The sequence below is a fragment of the Daucus carota genome, chromosome 3 (assembly GCF_001625215.2).
Source record: "Daucus carota subsp. sativus chromosome 3, DH1 v3.0, whole genome shotgun sequence".
Lineage (NCBI taxonomy): Eukaryota > Viridiplantae > Streptophyta > Magnoliopsida > Apiales > Apiaceae > Daucus > Daucus carota.
Window position 1 is genome coordinate 33,631,933 of NC_030383.2, and position 15,509 is coordinate 33,647,441.

The 15,509-nt window shown below is 37.1% G+C and overlaps 1 protein-coding gene across 1 annotated transcript; it reads right to left on the reverse strand.

Annotated features, from left to right (window-relative positions):
• Positions 1-1,117: 1,117 nt before the first annotated feature.
• Positions 1,118-3,348, reverse strand: LOC135151500 (uncharacterized). Its single transcript, XM_064089982.1, has 3 exons — positions 3,341-3,348; positions 2,086-2,573; positions 1,118-1,893 (listed from the first exon to the last, which is right to left on the reverse strand). Exons 1-3 carry the CDS (start codon positions 3,346-3,348, stop codon positions 1,118-1,120), a joined length of 1,272 nt encoding a protein of 423 aa, XP_063946052.1.
• Positions 3,349-15,509: the final 12,161 nt, after the last annotated feature.

Here is a 15,509-nt window from a genome sequence, read left to right on the forward strand (position 1 = left end):
TAGGAATAACAATCGCATTATATATACGATTATTGACAAAACAGTCAAATTTATAAATATGACTGATCAGCAAGTCACATTTAACTATAAAAGCAGGAAATTTGAATTTTAGTGCAAATTTAGCAGGAAATCCGAGTTAAGAATTACCGATTGAAGTCACATTAGAAAGTCAAATTTAAGAAATCATATTTATATAATAATATTTAAGCAGTTACAATTAATTAAATATGACTGGAAGTACAAAATTCCACTATAATATGCTTGATTAACAATTTTCAGTCAAATTTAACCGAATTCAACCACTTCTGACTCAAATTAACAAAATTTAACTACAAATTTTCATTCACATGTACCCGTTTGACTGTTTTTACAATTGTGCCCCTGCATTCACACCAATAACACCAATTAAATCATTTCATACTACCACATCAGCCATGCGAGGACATTTGATAAGGATTTTATATATATTTTTCTATCTCTAACATTACTCTTTGGGATTTGTATTTTGTATACTTATTTGTTGAGATAGTTTTAGTGATTTGTTGGTTTGTGTCTTATAAAAATTTAAGAAAAACTATTCATATTTTTTTTTTGTCAGGGTCTACATACTCGTAGATAAGTTATATCTCGAGATACAATAGCGGCTACAAGGGATTTTATTCATCCAAAAAAGATTATCATCTAACCAAAAGACATGTAAGATATCTCTGGATGTTTAAATAATAATACTTTAATGTCTCAGAGGGAAAAAACTCATAAAAATCTCTACTAAGGATCCTGCAAAAAAAAAAAAAACGAAACAAGAAGAACATAAGTTCATTTATAAAATTATATACATTATACAAATTATAAGGGATAATATATCCAAAAAGAAATTATTTCTAAAAGTGTGTGTACATATTTCCTAAAGCGAAAAAAAAGAAAAAAAAAGTCTCAACCAAAAGAGAATTTTTGATTAGACACTAAAGTATTCTTCTTACAAGCCGAAATATACGCCATCCTTTCATGACCACCCATAAATGGTACAAATACGTCTTAATCAAGGCACAAATTTAAGCCGTTAAAAATCATATTAAGTTATCTTTTTTTTTTCTTTTTTTTTTGAAAAGAAGTTTCATTAAACAGCAAACTCAGCAGATAATATCTCCACCAACAAGCCAGGAGGAGACGTAAAACAATTGGAACAATTTAACAAACATGGGACTTTCGCCATCAAGTGCGCAGCCCTGTTTGCTTGTTTTTTAACATGGCAAACTGATAGATCAGCTCGGCTCTTGAGTTTAATCTTCCACTCATCTAGGATATGACCTACTTCAAGTTGGTATGTTTCTGTAGATTTTAAAGCTTGCACCACCAGTAGTGAATCACTCTCGACAATGACGCACTGAATCCCACTATCTTCAACCCACTTAATAGCTTCCAGCACACCCCTGGCTTCTGCTTCCATAACCGAGACCTCTCCTGCTACTTTCATATTCTTGCCCTTAACAAAAACTCCTGCATCATTACGTAAAATCAGCCCCAAAGCAAACTGACCTTCTCCTTTGTGCAGAGCCGCGTCTACATTCAACTTAAAATGACCTGGAGGAGGAGGTTGCCACACAACTCGACTCACCACGTTTGAAGCAGCTGAGTGATCGTTGTCTGAATGTCTGCGACTATTTGCCTCTTGCCAATCTCGAACTTGCTTACCACTTAAATCAATGGCAACTGCTGGTGTAATGATCTTCCCCTCCCAAACTTTTCTATTTCTCGAAAACCAAATCCCTGAAAGCACAATAGCCATCTTCTGGAGAACTTCCGCATCTTCCGTACTAAACATATCCAGTAACCAACTTGACGCATACTCAACATTTTGCATGTCAAAAGATAAGCCAGCTTTCAGCCAACACTCTGTAGCAAAAGAGCATTCAAAGAACAAATGACGAACATGTTCAATGTCATGCCCACACATAGGACATAAAATAGTGGTCGCAACTCCTTTACCTCTCAGTAAATATCGAACTGGAATGTTGTTCCTACAGAACCTCCACAAGAACACCCTTGCCTAATGAGGAACTTGCATATTCCACAACTTATACCAACCTTGAGACTCAACGTTATTATCATTGTTAATATGTTGAGCTGCCCAGAATAAATAACCTGATTTAACAGTGTAGGTGCCTTTACTCGAGCTCGTCCAAGCTAACCTGTCCTTTGCTTCAATCTGAGGAATTCTCGTTTGAAGAATTAATTTGCGGTCATCATTGTGAAAGTCATGCTCCACCTTATGCACATCCCAGAATTTGCTATTAGGATGGAAGTAACAGCATACATTTTCATTCCTGATAACATTCAAATGATGGTCCTCCACACGATAATCCACCTTGCCTTGTAACCATGGGTCTTTAAAAATTTTAATCTCTTTGCCGTCCCCTAACACCCACCTAAAGCCACCTTTCAGACTTTCTTTCGCCTCCCATATTCCTGTCCATATAAAACTAGAATCATTCCCTTTACTAGCTTGCAGAATGTGATTATCTGGAAAATAACGAGACTTGAAAATGCGAGTAACCAGAGAATCTGGCTTCTGGCTGAAATTCCAAACATGCTTACCCAATAAAGCCAGGTGAAAGGCATATGTTTAGCCTATTTGTATTTAAGAGTATCAACTCAACTCTGATAAGAAAGAAAGTAAATTAGCAAGCACTATTGAAGGAATCCGTATGAAGAACGTCAAGTGATTTATTAAAATCATATGTCTGAAGAATTTCAGGATGCTGCTGCACACCACTGAAAGAAGTTCATTAATATGTTCAAGCCTCAGTGTACAAATAATATTTTGTAGCACGTCCAGAAGTCCAGAAGGTATAAAGTTTTAATACTTTATTTATTCAGAAGATTCCAAACTATTTCTACTTATGAAGAAGAACTACGAAGACAAAGACTCGATGAACAAGCCACTTCACAAATGTTTAATTGATAAAGAATATTTGATTCAGCTAGATACAGATGAACCAGACAGTACATTTGTGTGTCAGCTACTCCGATTAAATATTCTGCATCAACAATAGGTGGTCGATCAATGAAGACAAAGAATCAGATCTTTTAAAAGGAAGTCAGAAGACCCGCTGCTGAAGAAGTGCTCAATATAATTATTCTTTTAATTAATTCACATCTCAAAATAATTATATAAGTTATGTAATTTATTTATTAAATTAATTCACACTCGAATTAATTTAATTTATGAATTTATATAATTATTATAATTAAGTGGATAATTATTGGATTAATTATATAAGAAAAATCATTGTTTATATGCTTTTTGGGCATGGTATGACAATCTAATTGATTGTCATACCGCACCATGACTTGTGCCTATGTCAGACGGCATGACAAACCATTTGGTTTGTCATACCGAATGATTAAGGCATGACAATGGTGATTGTCATACCGAAATCACAAGGTATGACAATCCCTTGGATTGTCATACCGTTTGTCATACCACATGAAGACTTAGCCACCAAGGTTCGATTGTCATACCTTCCCACTGATTGTCATACCGTTTGTCATACGGATGTCATACCTATTCAAAGACAGCATGACAATGCTTGTAATTGTCATACCTTCCCTTGTATTGTCATTCTGATTGTCATACCTTCCCTTGTATTGTCATTCTGATTGTCATACCTTCCCTTAGATTGTCATACCTTCTCACTTGTGCCATGACAATGCTTCTAATTGTCATACCTTTTGTCATAGCACTTGTGTAATTGTCATAGAGCTTCCTAAGGGTTGTCATGCCTAGCTTTGTCATATTAGTTCAATGGTTTGCCTATAAATATGGCTTCACCACTTCATTTGTTCTTGTTCATTGCATTGTAAAGCTTTCAAGTTGTGCTAAACTTGCTATTGTTTAATCCACAGTTTTCTGTGCTTTGATCACTCGGTTGTTTTAATCCGCTAAGTTAGAATACTTCCTGTCGAATTTATTCTACGAACTAGTGGACTTTAAAACGAACCATATTAATTATATAACGACTTAAAAATTGTTATATTAATTAATTTAAATCTGATTACAAGTTAAACTCCAATCAGATTATTCCGCCGCGATTATTTTGTGACGATTGTATTCAACCCCCCCTTCTACAATCGTATCTGGACCTAACAATTGGCATCAGAGCGGTTGATACCATTTTCCGTATCAGATCCTATACACACTCTGTAACGTCCAAATATTTTTTATTCGAATTAATTTTTTTTTCAAAAAATTAATTTTGATTTAAAATATTTTTCTTTCAAAAATCCAAATCTCATCCAAACACTATTCACTTCAAATTCAAATATTTTTAATTCGAATTAATTTTTTTTTAAAAAAAATTAATTTTGATTTAAAATATTTTTCTTTCAAAAATCCATTTCTCATCCAAACACTATTCATTTTAAATTCTTAAAAAAATGAGTACGCAAAAGATCAGTAGCATTAAAATCCCACCGTTCAGCCAGGAACACTTTGGCCTATGGAAAAGGCACATGTTCCTATTCCTCCGAACAGCGAATAGAAAATACATCGGGATTTTGGACAAAGGTGTTACTACTCCGATGAATGTCATATTAGCACACGAAGAGGATGGTGTGTTAATACCTCATCAGGTCATTCCGAAAGAACTTTCTGAGTACACAGATGAAGAGAGTGAACAGATGAACTTAGATGACGCTCTTCAACTAATTTTGGTTGAATCTCTAAATCCAGTGATGTACAATGCTGTTGTAAATTGTACGAACGCCAAGCAAATCTGGGATACATTAGAGATTATCAATGAAGGCTCAGAGGAAGTTAGGGAAAACAAGAAAAAGATACTGATGGCTCAGTATGAACAGTTTGGTTCCAATCCCGGAGAAGGGATTTCAGAAGTATTTATCAGACTTAATAATTTGATAAATAATTTAAATCTGAATGGGAAATTCTATGACAAGAAAGAGGTCAACATGAAGTTTCTCTTAACACTTCCTGAACATCTGGAACACAGAATCACTGCCATCAGGGAAAGCAAAGATCTGAATGAGATATCTCTGGAGAGACTCTACGGAGTTTTGAAAACTTATGAACTGGAGCAAGTTCAGAGTAAACAGAGATATGGCTGGGGTAAAACACAGAACCATTCGAGAGCTCTAGTTGTTGAGTCACCTGTACCGGAAGAGAAGAAGGATGTTGTTGTTCCTTCTAAAACCACTCAGGAATTTGTTGTACCTGAGATGGGTCAGACTGCTTCTTCCAGTGGTGACGAAGAGTTCTATACAATGGAAGAGCTTGAACAGTTAGAAGATCAATCTCTATCTCTGTTTACCAAGAAGTTTGGAAACATGAGATTCAGAAAGAATCCCTCCTACAAGTACAAACCTACTGTAAACAAGTTTCAAAAAGGAGGTTACTCATCTTCTACGAGCAAAGGAGGATACAAGACTGGGATGGTGGATAGAAGCAAGTTTAAATGCTTCAACTGTGGTGAACCTGGACACTTTGCAACTGAGTGCAAGCAGCCCAAGGTTCAAGGAAAAAGAAAAGATTCGTACGATGAGCTGAAGCAGAAGTATGATGCATTGGTTAGAAAGCATCATGGTACTTCTGGAGGTCAAAGCTTCAAGAGCAAATCATATCTAGCAGAAGGGAAAAGCTGGGATGATACAGATAGTGATGAAGAAGAGCAGATTGGAAATGTTGCTCTCATGGCTAATGCTGGATCATCTTCACCTCCTCCTGCTGGAAGCTTTCAGGTAGATCCTACATGCCCTAAACTGTTTATGCAATTAGGACTTGAAAGAGATGATGCTATTAAAAAGATGAAAGCTGCCAATCTTAAAATTGATACTTTAGTCTTAGAAATTCATGCTTATAAGATGAATGAGATGAAAGTATTAAAACCTAAAATAGAACAATTGACTATGGATTTAGGATTACAGTGTGCTAAAGTCAAAGTTCTAGAGAAAGGTGAGATTGCTTTAAGACTTCAGCTAGACGAAGAGAAAGTTAAGTGTAAAGCCTTTAAGGATGCCTCCACTATAGTCAAAGAACTTAATGATAAACAAGAGATCAAGAGAAATGTTGGAATAGGTTTTGACTATAACAAAACTGTAGGTAAGGCTAGTAACATTACTCCTTTTAAGAAGAGTGCTGAGGAGAGAGGGATTCCTTTTGTTTTGAAAGATTCCCCTCAACCTTTGTTTAAATCTTCAGTAGCTGAACCTCTGTTAGAAACTCCTGTTGTCATTAGATATGAACTTAAACAGGAAGACCTTAAAATGAAAGAGAGTAATGAGAAGAGAGATGAGATCCTGACATCACTGAAACCAATCAAAGTGAAAGGCAATGTTAGGTTGCCTAAAGCTGGTTTAGGTGTCAACTCTGAGAGAACTAAATTCAACAAGCCTAATAATTTTGTGAATAGTAAGAACAAGAACAATAGATGTCATTCTACTGAAAACTTTAAATCTGATAACAAGGTTAGAGTAGAATCTATTGATGTTCCTGCTACTATGACTGATACTCCTGTTGTTCCTGCTTTTGATGCATGTCATAAATCTTGTAGTGTTGATAATTGTATGACTTATGCTTTCAATTTGATGTCTGCTTATTTTAAAAATTTGCATGCTAAAAATGAAAACACATCACCTAGACAACACACAAACAACAAGCATGCTAGATCAAAGACTGCTAGTCCTACTCGTGTTAGGAAGGAGACTTATGTTACAAAGCCTAAAACTAAGGTTTATAAGGCTGTTGTTAAGGAAGTAAGTTCAGTCAAGTTTGAACCAAGTATCAGTCCAAGAGGCTCTGTTGTTACACCTGATAGAAATCAGTTTTTTAAGTTTGCTGGACCCAATCAAGTGTGGGTCCCAAAGAATGTTTAATCAAGTTGTCTTTTGCAGGGTGCCAGTGGAATTGTTCGTGTTACCTGGGTGCTTGACAGTGGAGCGTCAATGCACATGACTGGCAATAGATCCCTGCTGGAAGACATAAGAGAAGGAGCTGGCCCAACAGTGAGCTTTGCTGATAATAGCAAAGGTCGTACTGTGGGATATGGCAAGTACAAAATTGGAAGGATCATCATAGAAGATATTGCTATAGTTGAAGGACTTCAACATAATCTCCTGAGTGTCAGTCAGTTTTGTGACAATGGATATTATGTTCATTTTGAAAAGGAGATATGTATCATCAAACATATCAAGGATAAGCGTCCTTCACTATGTGGCATAAGGAAAGGCAATATATTCGTAGCTGATTTATCTTCAGGACCAGGAAAAGAAGTTCACTGTTTCTACGCCAAAGCGTCTGCTGAAGATAGTTGGTTATGGCATAAGAAGCTCTCACACCTCAACTTTAAAACCATGAACTCTCTTGTCAAGAGAGATCTAGTGAGAGGTTTGCCTTCCCTGGAATTCTCATCTGATGATCTTTGTGAAGCTTGTCAGAAAGGAAAAGCGAAGAGAGCATCTCACAAAGGCAAAACCATCAATACCATTACAGATCCACTTCATTTGTTGCATATGGATCTGTTTGGCCCTGTGAATGTTGCATCCATTGATGGAGGAAGATATGCCTTGGTTATTGTGGATGACTTCTCAAAATTTACTTGGGTTTACTTCCTGGCTTCTAAGGATGAAACCCCGATGACAGTGATTGATCATATAAAGTCAGTTGAATTAGAAAAAGGTGTGCCAGTGAAAGCTGTAAGGTCAGATAACGGCACTGAATTCAAGAATCAAACTCTAATCAACTTTTACTCTGAAAAGGGAATTAGAAGGCAGTATTCAGCACCAAGAACTCCTCAACAAAATGGAGTCATCGAAAGAAAGAATCGTACACTGATTGAAGCTGCTAGAACAATGATTGCTGAATCAAAGCTTCCACTGTACTTTTGGGCTGAAGCTGTGTCTACTGCCTGCTATACCCAGAATAGAACTTTGATCAACAAGGATCATATGAAAACTCCATTTCATTTGTATAAAGACAAGAAACCGTATGTCAAACATCTTCATGTTTTTGGATCCAAGTGTTTTGTTCTCAAGGATGGTGAAGAGAACTTGAACAAGTTTGAGCCAAAGGCATCTGAAGCAATTTTTGTTGGTTATACAAATAATGCTTATAGAGTTTTTGTAATTGATACTCTGTCAGTGAAAGTTAGTGTCAATGTTACATTTGATGACACTAAACTACCAAGTTTACAATCTGCTGATCCATCTGAATCTCTGAAGTTTGATAACTATCCAGATTCTGATTCAGATGATGATGTGCCACCTGAGGTTGCAACAGGTGATGACAACAATGATAATGATCCAGGCAATGGTGGAGGAAATGGCAATAATACTGGAGATTCCACTGATGCTAGTGGTGGATCATCAAGTCAACCTGGCAACAACTCAGGGGGAGCTGATGGATCAACTAGTCACACATTTTAGCTCAATGATAATACTGTTGAATCATCAAGGACACATCTTCCAAGGGAAAGGATTTGGAGCAGAGATCATCCCTTTGATTTAATTATTGGTGATCCTGATGCTTGTGTCAAGACTAGAAGTGCTACGACAAATGAATGCTTATTCTCTGGGTTTCTATCTCAACTAGAACCAAAGAAAATAGAAGAAGCACTTGCTGATCCTGATTGGGTTCTTGCCATGCAAGAAGAACTCAATCAATTTGAGAGACAAGAAGTCTGGGCCCTGGTTCCAAGACCAAAAGGAAAGTCTACAATTGGAGCTAGATGGGTCTGGTTGCAAAAGGTTATTCTCAAGAAGAAGGAATTGATTACGATGAAACCTATGCTCCAGTAGCTCGTCTTGAAGCCATCAGAATATTTCTTGCATTTGCTGCACACTCCAACTTCAAGGTTTATCAGATGGATGTGAAAAGTGCATTTCTGAATGGAAAGCTAGAAGAAGAAGTATATCTGGAACAGCCCCCTGGCTTTGAAAATCCAGAGTTTGCTGATTTTGTGTACTTCCTATTCAAAGTTGTCTATGGGCTCAAGCAGTCACCAAGGACATGGTATGACACCCTCTCTGAATTTTTAATTGAGAATAAATTTACTAGAGGTGTCATAGACAAAACTCTCTTTTACAAATTGCATGATAATGATATGATATTTGTTCAAATATATGTTGATGATATAATATTTTGTTCTACTAATGATAACTTGTGCAAGAGATTTGCTAAGTTAATGCAAAGTAACTATGAGATGAGTATGATGGGTGAACTGTCCTACTTCCTTGGTCTTCAAGTAAGCCAAAAGGAAGATGGAATATTCATTTGCCAATCAAAGTATGTCAGAGATCTTCTGCGAAAGTACAATCTAGAAGACTCTTCTCCGGCAAAGACACCCATGGCCACTGCCACAAAGCTTGACCAGGATAAATCTGGTAAGAAAGTTGATATTACAAGCTATCGAGGTATGATTGGCTCATTACTTTATCTTACTGCAAGTAGACCAGATATCATGTTTGCAACATGTTTATGTGCTAGGTTTCAGGCTGATCCTTAGGAATCACATCTTATAGCCGTCAAAAGAATCTTTAGATATCTTAAGGGTACACCTGGTTTAGGTATTTGGTACCCTAAGAATGCTGGTTTTGACTTAACCGGCTATACAGATTCTGATTATGCAGGTTGCAGGATTGATAGAAAGAGTACGTCTGGAAGCTGTCAATTTCTAGGACGTCGATTGGTTTCCTGGTACAGCAAGAAGCAACACTCAGTGTCCACTTCTACTGCTGAAGCTGAATACATAGCTGCTGACAGTTGCTGTGCTCAGATTCTCTGGATCAGGAATCAATTAAATGATTATGGTATTTCTGTCGACAAAATTCCTATATTTTGTGACAACACCAGTGCCATAGCCATTTCAAACAATCCAGTGCAACACTCCCGGACCAAGCACATAGATATCAGGTATCATTTTATTCGAGAACATGTCATGAATGGTACTGTGGTGTTACATTTTGTACCCACGGCTGATCAAATTGCTGACATCTTCACTAAACCACTTGATGAATCCACTTTCTCTAAGTTGGTTTGTGAGCTAGGGATGTTAAATATGCCATGATGCTCTTTGTATATATTATATATTTGTTTTATATATTATTATATATTTTTGTGAATTTTCTGTGTAATTATATATATTTTATTAGATTTTATATAATTGTTTGTAAATTATCTGATAGTTTTCTGTGTAATTATGCATGTTCATATATGTCTCTGTTAATTTTCTAAGTGCTGCACACTCCCCTGTTTTATTTATCAAGCATTTAGATAATTATTTGTGTCTATTTTGTATTTTTCAAAATTAATTAAGCATAAATATTAGTTTTTAAGTTAATTCATTTTAATGAATTAAAGTTAAATTCATAAATATTTATATTTAATTAAAGTTGAATTTTACAAAATATTTGTGTAATATTTTAGATTTTATTTATATTAGGTTTTTGATATTATGTGTAAAAAGGTATTATTTCAAAAGAAAATCAAAAATCATAATATTTATATTTATTTTTCAGTTTTTATTCTTTTTAAAACTCGGTATGACATTGTTCAGAATGTCATACCGTGTGCATTTACCTGTTTATTTCTGTCGGTATGACAAACATTTCGTTTGTCATATTGAAGTAATATAATGTGTTTTACACGCTTTAAAAACTCGGCATGACAATGTAAAACATTGTCATACCGAGGTATTTCACCTACCAAACGCCTCTGTTAAAACTCGGTATGACAATACAAGTGATTGTCATACCGAAATTTCAAAACCCCCTTATGACATTCAACCGCATTGTCATACTCATCACTTCATCTTCACCACCGCTCATATACATACAGCCGTATACACACACGAAAGCCATTGTCATTCTTCGAGTTTTTTCAAGTTTTTTGTGTAAAAACTTGCTGGTTTCGTGATTTTCAAGCTCTAATCGCTTGCTGGTTACTCATTAATCACGTTTTTAAGTCGAAATTCTGCCAAATTTTGTTCAAACCGAGTTCGACTGAGTCGAACGAGTTGGGTTGTTTTTGACCGAGTTCACACAAGTCTGTGCCGAGTTCGTGATTACTGGACTTTGGATTGTATGCTTTGATCGAATTCTTGTTGATTTGGGGCAAAAATTTTCGAAACCCTCTTTTGGTATTTCGAATTTTTAGGGTTTTTAAGAGATTTAGGGACTCGTTTGGCTAAGTGAAGTTTAGTGGGACTTAATTGGGATTTAGTGGAATTAAATTGGCCATTTACAATTTAATTAATTTTTAATTCGAGTTTAATCAATTAATTCGAATTATTAATTAATTGGTTAATTGTTATTTAATTATTAATTGAAATTTGCGAGAAATATGAGAATTAACATTTTATTTGAAAAATTCTCGTTTAATTCAATCTTTAATTATAAAAATGGATGGCCAATTTGTTATCGGTGAGACCAACTACAACGGTTATTTGGACCCTGATTCCAGCTTAGAGAGATTCAGACCTTGGGTGAGGTTCCTGAATAGTCAAAGTTTAGTCAGCACGGCCATCACTGCTCATGCTGATTTACAGATTCGACCACTCCAAGATTTCTACTCTTCTGCAATCAACACCACTCTCTTGGACAGCGACAGGGTTTTTGGAAATATTACAGGAGGTCGGAGCATTACCATTTCTGTTGATGATGTCAACAGAATACTTGGGTTTCCACGAAACAACTTTGCTGAGATTCCGACAGATGCTGAAATCACTCAATTCTTTCAGACCATTCTTTATCAGGGAGAGATACATCTACCAAGAATGCTGAAAGGGAACTTGAAACCTGAGTGGGATTTATTCTTCGATACACTGGCAAAGGTCTTTTCCCCAACCACTCGAAGTAACTTCAACATCATATCCTCCCTTCTTCAAATCATTGGATTCTGCATTGTTCACAATCGACAAATCAACTTTGGCAAGTTGATTCTACAGTCGATTTTAAAGAAGTTGAGACCACTCAGTAGTCGATCAGTTGCACAGAATCCCAGGGTTGTCTGTTTTTACCCTCGGTTCTTAATGCTGTTCTTGAATAATAAGATGACGGACGCTGAGAAGAATGCATACTTCAACTCTCCAATTGCACCAACTCAGCGTGTCTGTACGAAGTTGATGAAAGCTCTGACAAACAAAAGAAAACATGTGAATCTTCCACTCATAGTAACTCCATACCTGATGGAGCAGATCAATGCTCAGCCACAACAACTTCATCAATTCCAAGTGGCTCAACCTCAACAGCAACAGCCTCAACAAGCTCAACCAGAACAACAGCAACCACAGCAACCAGAACCACTTCAAATACAACAACCAGAACAACATCAATCCCCATACCAATCACCACACCAATCTCCATACCAATCACCACACCAATCTCCATACCAATCACCACACCAATCCTCATACCAATCACCACACAATTCCCCTCTACATCAAACACATCAATCACAATCATTTGAAGACGAACCTCAGGAATACAACTTCTTCGAAGCTCAACCGTCTTCATCTGAACCTCTACCACAACAACAACACACCCACTATATTCCACAAACACAATCAACCGCCCAACCTTTACCTGCTGACTCAACATCAAATCCAGAGTTGCAGTCCTTTCGACAGGACCTACAGGTAGCTCAGGTACTTTCTGACCTCTCATCTAATTTTAATGTTGATGCATCAGATTTTGTTGGTGACCTTGATTTTGTTTTCCAGACTACCAGCAATGAACCTGACAACACACAGGTTCATATCCAAGCTGACGAATTCATTCAACCAACTCTTTCTTCTGCAAACACTGCAATCATCACTACTCCTCAACCTATTCGTAAGATTGCCAGAAAGAGAAGCTCAAGCAGTTTGACGAGTCAACCCGCAGCTCTGTCTTCCATTAAGAAGCCTAGGTTGGAAGCCCTGGAGACAACTGCAGCCTCATCCTTGCCTTCCCAAAAAGGCTTGGACTTAGAACAGGCAATGAAACAGTCTCTGGACTCATTCTCTCAACAGAATGAAGCCATTGAAGTTGACCGCTCTGCCACGATACCCTGTACAGAGTCAAGCACTGCGCTAGCACTCACGCTAGTGCAAGACCAAACAAATACACAGGTTACTATGTTTACTGATTGCACAGATTTTCAAAACCAGTTTATCATGTATGAAAACTTTTCTGATCAAACTTTCTTTTCTGATCAGGCGGTACTTGGCAATGTGCAAGTAAACTTGCCCTCACAGGCTTCCGGAGGACAATTTGTTCCTCCACTACCTTTGAACCCATCTCAGGGGGCATTGGTAGTTTATACAGGTACAGCTGGAAGAGTGCAAACAATGAGTGATGAAAATCAAACACCGAGCGATACACATGCACGTGAGGCTAGTGAAACAGCTATGAGTGTACGTGAGGTGAGTGCACACACTGACCCGGCTCTGTTTGAGGAACAAATGTCTAAGCTTAGAGCTGAATTAGCCTGGATGATAGCTGAAAATGAGAGGCTAAAGGGTGCACAGTTGGTGACCCTAGAGAAGAAAGCTGATGAAAGGCCATCCAGGGATGAGCTTAGAGGAGAAATTCATGTGTTGACTGTCGAAATGAGATCTAATCATGCACTGTATATGTCAAAATTTGATGATATCGACAGAAAACTGGATCAAATCCTAAAGAACTCAAAGTCAGATGCTGATACCTCCAGAGAGGATCCCTCAACTAAGGGGGAGAATAGATAAGATAGAAGAGATGGAGACAAAGGTGACAGAGATGACAGGGGAAATAGTTCAAATCAAAGCAACAAAGGGAATACTTCTGAATCTGCTCCTGACAATTCTGAAAAGTCAAAAGGCAAAGAGCCGTTACATCAATCTGATAATGTCTTCAATTCTGACAATTATGATGATCATCCACAAGACATGGATGATGATGACGTCTTCGATGCTACATACCGTCAAGCAGAGGAAGAAGGCAAATTTGAGGAGAGCTATTTATTCCAGGATGAAGAACCTGTTGATCCTGAACACGAAGAAAATGTCCGGAAGTTTAAAGCTGAGAATGAAGCTAGGAAGCGTAAGCTTCGAGATTACCAGAAACTTCTAGAGGACAAGTTAATAACAGAAGAGCAAATCAAGAAAGAAAAGCAGAAAATCTATGATGCAGCGTGCAAGCAGAAGAATCTTGATATAAAAAGGAAAGTTGGAAAAAGCTGGGACATCGCAAAGAGGATTTTCAATGGACCTCAAAGGGAGCCTTTTAATGACAGAAAGTTCTTATCTCTGATCTACGATCTTCGAGAGGTAAACCCTGACGAGGATATTTTTGTGCATGTCTTCGCTTTAGAAATTGATTACTTGACTGTTGGAGTCAATAACTTGCTAGAACAGTGGGAGCTGATTGTATATACACAGAGAAATGGTTCATTCAGGTTATCTGTTGAATTTCTTAAATCATTCTCTGTGTCTGAGCTCTGGGTACTTCGCAATAAGGTAAAGCGATGCTCCAACCTGAACGAACTCCTTCGTGACAAACTGTTGGATTGTGCTGTCTTCAACAGTCCACAGGTTGTCAAGAATCCATATTGTGTAAAGTTCGTTCACAAGGAGCTATTAAGCACTGTCTATCTGAATGAAGAGGCTTTATCAAAGTAGCATGCTAAGCAACTGGCTCTAGCATCCACTCTACTTCGAACCAAGGGCTTCGCTTCTAAAGCCAAGTCTGATGCGGATGATGTGATTCTAGCTTACTGCACCCGAAGGAATATTTCTCAATATTTCCGGAGGATGAAGAATGTTACAAAGGCTCAGCCATCGGACTTCCAGGAAGACCCTGTAGAGATGGAAGTGTTACATCAACTGGATCTGGCACGGGAACGTAAGAAGCGTGGTGAGTCCACTACATCAGAAGTGCCAACCAGAGAAGAACCATCAACTCCTGTCCTTCACAGTTCAGATATCGAAGAAGGAGAAGTTGATCTTTAGATTTGATAAGGAATTTGTAATATATGTTCAGTAAGAACATCCTTATGTAATCTAATGTACTTGTTTGAATTCTGGTGAATGTTTAATGAAATACCAGAAACTTTTTGCTATTTACAATTCATGTTTAATCCTTTGTCTTATCAGTTAGTTGAGTTATCCTCTCGATAATTTGCATGTTATGTTAACAAACAAATAGGGGGAGATTGAAAGGCATATGTTTAGCCTATTTGTATTTAAGAGTATCAACTCAACTCTGATAAGAAAGAAAGTAAATTAGCAAGTACTGTTGAAGGAATCCGTACGAAGAACGTCAAGTGATTTATTGAAATTATATGTCTGAAGAATTTCAGGATGCTGCTGCACACCACTGAAAGAAGTTCATTAATATGTTCAAGCCTCAGTGTACAAATAATATTTTGTAGCACGTCCAGAAGTCCAGAAGGTATAAAGTTTTAATACTTTATTTATTCAGAAGATTCTAAACTATTTCTACTTATGAAGAAGAACTACGAAGACAAAGACTCGATGAACAAG